We start from the raw sequence: 8614 nt of genomic DNA on the forward strand, positions 1-8614 counted from the left end.
CAGCTTCTTTCCCTTCATTCTTCACTTTGCCACCACTTGCCTGGAGAGAGGGAAACTGCTGGCTCTGGTCTTCCCACCTCCACAGAACCTGAATCCTACAAACAACCAAAATTCCACCCTCACCAACAAGCCTACAGAAAACCAGGCAATCCTCTTCTCCCAGTTCTTCTTCACACAAGCCTGCAAGTTCTGGGCCACCACCCCCCGCCCTTTGCCTTAGCACCCCCACTAAACCCCAAGGCTCCTTTGCTTGCTGTGGCATTTCTTACAGTAACATCTCATGCCTGCAAACCTCATCACCTCAGCTTCACAGCTAAAAACTAGAAAGTAAACAAAAAAAAAAAAAAAAAGCCTCTAAATAGCCAAAAGAATGGTCATAAACTCTGGAGACTAAAGTTCTCCAGCCATTGTTTCAAATTTTTAGAACATTTCTAAGAAGCCCTGTTAACTGGTGGCCCCAGTCTATTCACAGGCAACACTTGGAAACAACAAAAAGATCTCTAATAAGTAGGCTTACGCACTTCACAAACACAGCTTTTAGTTTAGAGGTAGCAAGTTACAAACACCCCTCAAAAGCCCCTAAGGCACAAGGTATAAACTTGACTCTGGTAGTTCTAGCCATGAAACCATGACTGACGGTCAGGGTTCTTGCTCTGCAGATAAGCGAGAGGTCAAATACACTCAAGCCTGCCTGCCTTGTGACAGAGGAGTCACGGCTGAATTGGACCCAAATCTCCGTGTCCAAAAAACCTGTTTACCTCGGGTTCTGAATGTTCTCTTAAAATAATGATGGAAGATGTACTTCTTAGAGCACCTCAATATACCAAAGTAGTGAATGGATAAAGAAGATATGGTGTATATATACACAATGGAATATTACTCCGCAATCAAAAAGAATGAAATCTTGACATTTAGCAACAACGTGGATGGAACAAGAATGTATTGTGCTAAGTAAAATTATTCAGTCAGAGAAAGGCAAATGTATGCTTTCACTCAAATGTGGAATTTAAAAAACAAAACAGATGAACATATGGTAAAGGAAGGAAAAATAAGATAAAAACAGAGGGAGGCAAACCAAGAGACTCTTAAATACGGAGAACAAACTGGGTTGCTGGAGGGGTGTTGGGTTGAGGGGAGGATGGGGTAAATGGGTGATGGGCATTGAGGAGGGCACTTGTTAGGATGAGCCCTGGGTGTTACATGTACGTGATGAATTGATAAATTCTCCTGAAACCATTATTACACTATATGCTAACTTGTATATATTTAAAAAAAGATAACGGAGGCTGTACTTCTTAGAGAACCTCAATATACCTAAAATATAAATGTCTAGGTGCTTCCATAACTTGGAAAAATCACAAATGAGGAAACATGGCAAACGCGATGCTCGCAAACGGAGTAAGCCCCTGAAAACAAATTTCCTCAAGAGAAGCGTTGGGTTTAGGGTGACTGGCGCTCGGAGGTCCAGCGGGGAGCCTGGCTTCGCCCAGCTGGCAGGGTGAGAAACGTACAGTCATTGGTCAGGTCCCTCGCACGCCGCCACGAGGCCCCGCCTCCTCCAAGGAAAGTCTCCCGGACACACGCGCGCGCAGGCGGCCTCCCCGCCCTAACCCACCGGATGAAGTCTGTTTTAGAACCGCTCTCCACACAGCCCCCACCTGCAGACTTCCGGCCGGCTGGTCGATACCGCCCCGCCCCTGAGGGCAGGGATGTTGGGAACCACCAATCACGGAGAGCATGTGGTGAGAGTGGGTGGGGCCTGAGAGATTCGAAAGGAGCCCCACCCCCTCAGGGCTGATTCCCGGGACTAAGTGGTGGGAGGCAAGTGCTTTCTGCGAGAGGTGAGGCGGGGCGGAAAGTAAAAACAGAGGGTGGGCTGGAGGTGTGGTGTGGGTGTGGTGCCGTGTGAGTGGAAAGGTGGTTTGGGGAAAGAGAGAACCGGAGGATGGTGGCGGAGAAGAAGATGGGGCGCGCAGACCGCCCCCGGTGAGAAGAGCCCAGGTTGTAGGGGGGCGGCAGGGCAACCTGAGGAGGGGGATGGTGCTTTCTCGGCACCTTCCCCGGAGTTCACAGGGCTAGTTACAGGGGCAGGTGCTACCCCTGGGACCCTTGCTTTATCTCCAGCATGATCCTCATCCCCTGGCTTGCACCCTGCGTTTAGCTGGGGGCCTTGGGCAGGATGGAGACCTGAAGAAAGGTGTATTATGTCTCCAGCTCAGGTCAAATCTGACTCGTGCACCTGCTGGCTGGAACATGGAAGATTTAGAGGAAGGTAAGAAAGTAAGGAGGGCGGAGTAAGGCGCTGCGACTGAGAACGGCGTTAGAGACCCGAGGCTGGCATTCCTTCCTTCCTCCCCTACAGATGTAAAGTTCATAGCAGATGAGACCTTGGACTTTGGAGGGCTGTCACCATCTGACAGGTACCAGCCTCTTTAACCTACTTGCTTTCCTCCAACAGTGCCTGTCTGCCTCTGTCCCCTTAGTGCTGAGGTATTGTCCTCTGGGGTCTGGGTTGGTAATTGGGGTTGGGTGCCCTGGGGCTGCTGGGTGACTTGTTGACATGGGCCCCTGTGACACTTTTGGGGGAGGGGAAAAGGGATAAGCTGGAATGAGATTTCAGGATGTTAAGAAGAAGGGTAAGTGGATTTGCTCCGTCCGCATCCTGGCATAATTTCCAGTGTCGGTAAGTGCTAAAGGCCTATGAGGCCTCATAGAACGGGGCATCTCATCACCTAGAGACCACCTTCACAGCCAGCATGGGCTTCCGGGTTTGGGGTTGTGTCCCTGGCTCTGTTGTGGAGGACTTGCCCAGTCTCCTTTGCAGTCTCCTGCTCTCTTCTGTGTGGGCATGGCGCCTGGTTTGTTTTCTGTCTCAGTCGTGAGGAGGAAGACATAGCAGTGTCGGTGACTCCAGAGAAACCCCTCCGAAGAGGACTCTCCAATCGAAGTAATCCAAATGCAGTGGCCCCAGCCCCCCAGGGGCTGAGGCTCAGCTTGGGTCCCCTTAGTCCAGAGAAGCTGGAGGAGATTCTCCACGAGGCCAACCGGCTGGCAGTTCAGCTGGAGCAGTGTGCCCTGCAGGAGCAGGAGAGCACGGGTGAGGGCCTGGGGCCTCGCAGGGTAAAGCCCAGCCCCCGGCGGGAGACCTTTGTGCTGAAGGACAGTCCTGTCCGAGACCTGCTGCCCACTGTGAGTTCTTTGACTCGGAGCACCCCCTCCCCAAGCGGCCTGACACCCCGACTCCGGAGCGGCGATAAGAAGGGGTCAGTCAGGGTTCTCCGGGCAGCATCTGGAAAGAGGCCCTCCAGTGTGAAAAGGGTGAGTTTGGAGGACCTGGGTTGGACGTGTGCCCTCAGACCCAGTGCGTGACTCGGTACAGCCATAGAATGGTTTCCTCGTTGGTAAAGTGGGGATAGTAAAATTCTACCTCAGGACTGTTGGAATTGAGCAAAATACCATAAGCAAAGCACTTAGCACAGTGTCTGTGCATAACTCTACACGGTCTATAATAAGCTCACGATAAATGGTATTGGTGAGGATGACGATGTCGGCAGCGAACGTCTGCCCTTGCTTCCTGGGATCTAGGCAGCTCTCCACCTCTATTCCTCAAACAGCCAGCAGAACAGATTCTTTTTCCATTCTAGTCCTATTTTTTCTCTCTTGTATTTCAGGAGTCACCCACTTGCAATCTGTTGCCTACATCCAAAAGCCCAGCATCTTCTCCTCTTGCCCGATCTACTCCTCCAGTCCGGGGCAAAGCTGGGCCCAGTGGGAGAGCGACAGCAAGTGAGGAGACTTGGGCAGCAAAACTGTGGGTGAATGGGAGGAGGGAGGGTATGGAGCTGACCCCAAAATTCCTCTACTCCTCTCCACCAGGCCCGCCTACCCCTGTCAGACCAGTCTTGGCCCCACAACCTCCTACCGGCAACTCTCAGCGCCTCTCTCGGCCGCAGGGAGCAGCTGCTAAGCCTTCCAGTCGACTGCCTGTTCCCTCTGCCATCCCCAGGCCTGCCAGCCGAATGCCACTCACCAGCCGGAGTGTACCACCCAGCAAAGGTACCCTGCCTCCAGCTTCTCTGCCACCTCGGAAAGGACTTCCACGACCAAGTGCTGTAGGGCACAGAGGTGAGGAAGAGTGGACGTAATGGCTGGAAATCAGGAGGAAGAATGCCTACCCTTGCCCAGCTTGAATGCACCCTCCCAGAGCTGGGAACAGTGACCCCTTTCTCCATCTTCATTACAGCCCAATTTGAAGATGGGGAGACTGAGCTAAGGAGAGATGTGGGCCCGGGCAAAGAGTGTGAACTGTGGTTTTCAAATACTTTATGTTTTGTAACCTTGGGTGGGAGGAAAGGCACTAATCCCAGACTCACTCGGGGAGGGTCATTTGAACTTTCTGCTCACTTATTTCTTTTGTTAACCCCCATTAAGTTCCTGTTTCCCAGCGGCCAAATCTTCCCATCACTGCTGCCACTCGCAGCAACCCGCAGCCCCCCAGGAAAGTGGCGGTCCCAGGACCCACCAGGTAAGACTGGTCGAGATGCTCTCTCTCCCCTGTCACTGAGGCTTCCAAACTGTTAGGCACACCAGCCCTGAATCCTGTGTGGCAAGATGGGAATGAAGAGGGGAGACTAGAGGGTCAGGGAGTCCCATTTCTTCCTTCCCTGAGGAACCTCCACTCAGCTCGGTGACAAATAGGCTTGAAGAAGAGGGGAAGTTTGTTTATTTATTTAGAGAGAGAGAGAGCAGGGAAGAGGGGCAGAGGGAGAGAGAGAAAGAATCTTAAGTAGGCTCCATGCTTAGCACACAGCCTGACTCAGGGCTCGATCCCACAACCCTGGGATCATGACCTGAGCTGAAATCAAGAGTCAGATGCTCAAGCAACTGAGCCACCCAGACAGCCCAGAAGAGGGAGAGTTTAAAGCAGTTCTTCCTTCTGACTCTTTAGGTAAAGAGATCAGTCAGCAAGCAAAAATTCAGGAGCAAACCACTACAGTCACTGCCTGGACTCACCTCTCCTCGACCTCCCAAGCCCTCTCATGGAAGGCAGGCCCTGACTCCAGAAGATTCTGGCCCAGGAGCAGGAGGAAAAGATGCTACCAGGGCTGGTGCCCCAGGAGTGAAGAGATGGGAGATGGGGTGGATTAGGGTTGAGCTGGAGGGGAATCAAACTCTGTGGGTTGAAAGAGGATTAGGAAAAAGAGGTCACCTCCCAACAGTGAAATTAACAAGCAGAAAATGAGAAATGCAGGAGAGTGGTTTGTCCTCTTCCACCCCCACTCTTGTGTTCAGTCCCAGAGAGTTTGATCTTCTTCCCAGGCTTTGGCTCACTGGACATTTACATGTGAATGGCCTCTGTAGCTAACCTCCCTGCTCTCTGAGGAACAGTCCTGAATCACATCCTCTACTGGATGCAGGCCTGTTTGGAGAGGCAGAGGCAGGCACCTGGTCTCTAGAACTTATTTCCTGTGAATTCTGTGACTCTTAAGAGGCCAGTTTATGATAAGCTTACATCGATCTGCGTTTTTCTAAAATAAAATGAATGTATTTTTATAATCTCTGTATGTGTGAAAGTAAATGCTCCAATTTCAAACAAATACATAGTAAACTCCTGTGTTATTCCAATGAGGGAGCCAGGAGGAGCCTCCCAGGCTGGGGCCTCAATAGGCCGAAGGCTTTTGTGATTGCAGCTCATCCAGCTGTGACTATCCACCCTCCCTTTGTTGGCATTAGATGGGAACAAGCTGCCTTTTCACAGGATTTATGTTACTGGAAGGTCCAGATCAAGTAAAATATAGCTTGATTCACACTATGTGAGGTTATCAAGGGTCTTGGTCAATTATTCATATCCTAAGCTTGCTAAGCTTGGGTGTCCTTTCCTGGCAAGAGAATGAAGCCTTTTTTTTTTTTTTTTTTAAGTTTATTTATTTATTTTGAAAGAGAGCGAGAGAGAGTGGGAGCAAGGGAGGGTCAGAGAGAGAGAGGGAGAGAGAGACTCCCAGGCAGGCTCCACTCTGTCAGGGAAGAGCCCAATGTGGAGCTTGAATCCACAGACTGAGATCATGACCTGAGCCGAAATCGAGTTTGGACACTTAACCTACTAAGCCACTCGGGCACCCGGAGAATGGAACCTTCTGAGAATGCCTCATCATCTAGCCTGCGGTACTGAGATGAGGGGACCCTTTGATGGGTCCCCTGGTATTCAGCTTCACTGACTGCTTCGGTAGAAGATACTGGAACACCTCGTCACGTATATCATTAGAATTGTTGGTGTTCTCTTCTTATGTCCCCTCCTAGACGTGAGGGTTGGCACTAGGTTTTAGAAATCTCTGCAGTGCCTAGTGTTGTCATTTGTATGTGGCAGAGAACTTCATTTATTTATTGAAAAAATAAATTTGAGTGCAAGATGGTGGGGGGTTGTTGAATGAATGACAGAGACTCATTTAACAGATTTCGCTAAACCTTTGACTCACAGCCTTTGACTCTTGCAACCAGAACCAATTCAATTCCTTATGAGTTTTGAGACAACTTCCCTCTTAGAAGGCTAGGCTGTGACTTAAGGAAGGCAATAGGCAACTGGGCAGAGGGAGTGGAGTGTCAGCTGGTGTCCCCTGCCCCCCACATACATATGCCCACAAGCACCCTACATAGGCACTGAAATGTCCTTCCCCAGAGGCCCTCCACTGCTGTCTTCTCCTTTTTATGGCCGATCTTAAAGTTCATGTAACACATTTCACCTATATCACAGTGACAGCTGCCTAGATGTTCACCCCTCTCCCTGAGCCTCTGTCAGCAACTCCTACAGCCTCTGGGATTCCAAGAATTGAGTTGGGGGAGGGGATGTGGAAACACACTTGACTGGCTCTGGAGAAATCTGGCAGAGGCCAGAAAACCTGAGGTGTGTTCCCCAGCTGTGTCCTGAGCGGGTGTCTGGCGAGCAGGGCCTGTTGGTGACTCCCGGCTTTGGCAGAAGCGCTGGAAGGTCGGCATGCCCAGGCAAGCACTTAGGTGTGGCCAGCAGATGGCACGTGTGTGTAGCTTGGGAGACAAAACCAGCCGCAGACCCATGTGCTGTTGCCACCTAGTGGCCGGAAAGGACAAGGCATGTTCCTTTTGCTCTCGGTCAGTCTTGAATTTCGTAATCCCCACCTCACCCCATCCCCACCCACCCCCACCCCCATCCCGCCCCAAGCCGGCTTAAGCAACACTCCGTAGGCAGTGCCAGCGAGGGCGGAGGCCCACCTGCCACAGCTGCCTTCCTTGTTCAGCTACCTGCTTCCTTCCTTCCCTTCAGGTCCGCCTTTCTAGTTGTCTCTTTATGCTCTCTAACCCCGCCCCTGCCCAGTAGCAGCAATGAGGGAAGCCAACATTTACTGGCCTCTTACTATGCACTGTGAACTGTTTTAAGCACCTTACATGTGCTAACTCATTTAAGTCTCATAAAAGCTCAATTAGGCGGATGCTCTTACCATCCTCATTTTGCAGGCAAAGAAATTAAGTCAGTCTGGTGCCCAGGGCTTGTGCTCTTGATCACTACCCACCCTCTAGTGCCCCCATGTTAACTCCCTAGTTTGCTGAACAGACCTTTGAAGAAAATACAAAACTTGGGAAGAGAAGTAATGTTGCAGAACATGTCGTTGGCTTGAGTGTGAACTGCTGCTTCATTTCCAATGGCAAAACACACAAAATGGCCCAGAGAAGTGGTCAGGAGGTAGTCACTGAGCTTTGAATTCCTACCAGCCATTCAGCCACTCAACTCTGCCCTCCCTGCCTCCTGAATTGTGTCCCCAGGACTCAGCCCCTAAGCGACTGGACCGGAAACCTGCCTGCTGTTTGCAGCCTCTCCAGCCACACAAGTCCCTCCTATCCTGGTGAAAAGGAAACCTTCCTGCCACCTGCCGCATCTTCCTTGGACATGCCAGGACATGGGCTCTGTGCTGATGAGGCTATTTGGCTACTGCTGGGGTGTTCGTAGAGGGACTAGCTCATCGGCTGCTTGGCATCTGAGTCCCCTGACCTCCTGGCCCACCTAGGGCCCTGCCTGCTCTTGTTTTCCAGAGCTGCCCTCTGGAAGGACAGGGTACCACACAGAAGCACGTGATGACAGTGCTCAACCCGCACAGAGCTATAGTTTATTCAGTAGTATGGGGAAATGAAAAAAACAAACACAAAACCCTACTGTATTTACAGTAACAATCAAACTGTACAATCTGATGGTTAGTATCAAGTTAGCATCCAGCATCTTTGTGTTGTTTAAGTCATCAGTAGTTAAAAACCAGTTAAATTTTTAACCCTTTGCAGGAATTGCTGAGGGGAGAGGTCAGGGGGAGAATCCATGGCAGAAAAGCCAAAAACCAGCCTTACAAGTGAGAAACAGGAACATTTTTTCCCCCACCCATAGCCTCTTTTTCTAGCCACCTGCTCCAGAGGAAAGTCAGTGACAAGTCAGGAGTACATGCTTAGCATAAACAGTAACTCAAATGAATTGCAGTTGGCAAAACAGAGGAGGAAAGGAGGCAGGAGATGACAGCCTGGAGCAGGGGAAGGGCCTCAGGCCCCCACGCCAGGATTGCTGGGTACACACCCAACCTGTCACAGCCACATCAGACCCCCT

At 50.9% G+C, this 8614-nt stretch overlaps 1 protein-coding gene across 2 annotated transcripts; it reads left to right on the forward strand.

Moving 5' to 3' along the window:
* Window positions 1-1754: 1754 nt before the first annotated feature.
* On the forward strand, window positions 1755-5764 carry PSRC1 (proline and serine rich coiled-coil 1). Of its 2 annotated transcripts, XM_049616647.1 has the most exons (8): window positions 1755-1841; window positions 2215-2272; window positions 2363-2420; window positions 2877-3318; window positions 3672-3786; window positions 3877-4125; window positions 4432-4525; window positions 4949-5764. In XM_049616647.1, exons 2-8 carry the CDS (start codon window positions 2254-2256, stop codon window positions 4950-4952), a joined length of 981 nt encoding a protein of 326 aa, XP_049472604.1. In that variant the 5' UTR covers window positions 1755-1841; window positions 2215-2253; the 3' UTR covers window positions 4953-5764. The 2 variants fall into 2 exon arrangements, with proteins under 2 accessions (XP_049472604.1, XP_049472605.1); XM_049616648.1 differs by lacking the exons at window positions 1755-1841; window positions 4949-5764 and having other exon boundaries at window positions 1874-2272; window positions 4432-4529.
* Window positions 5765-8614: the final 2850 nt, after the last annotated feature.

The sequence above is a fragment of the Panthera uncia genome, assembly GCF_023721935.1.
Source record: "Panthera uncia isolate 11264 chromosome C1 unlocalized genomic scaffold, Puncia_PCG_1.0 HiC_scaffold_4, whole genome shotgun sequence".
In the NCBI taxonomy this organism is placed as follows: Eukaryota; Metazoa; Chordata; class Mammalia; order Carnivora; family Felidae; genus Panthera; species Panthera uncia.

Bases quoted from the DNA above. Each gene is read 5' to 3' on its own strand.
- PSRC1 (XM_049616647.1), top strand. The intron at 2,421-2,876 runs GTACCAGCCTCT...TTTCTGTCTCAG, and splicing joins GGGCTGTCACCATCTGACAG to TCGTGAGGAGGAAGACATAG. The intron at 3,319-3,671 runs GTGAGTTTGGAG...CTTGTATTTCAG, and splicing joins GGCCCTCCAGTGTGAAAAGG to GAGTCACCCACTTGCAATCT.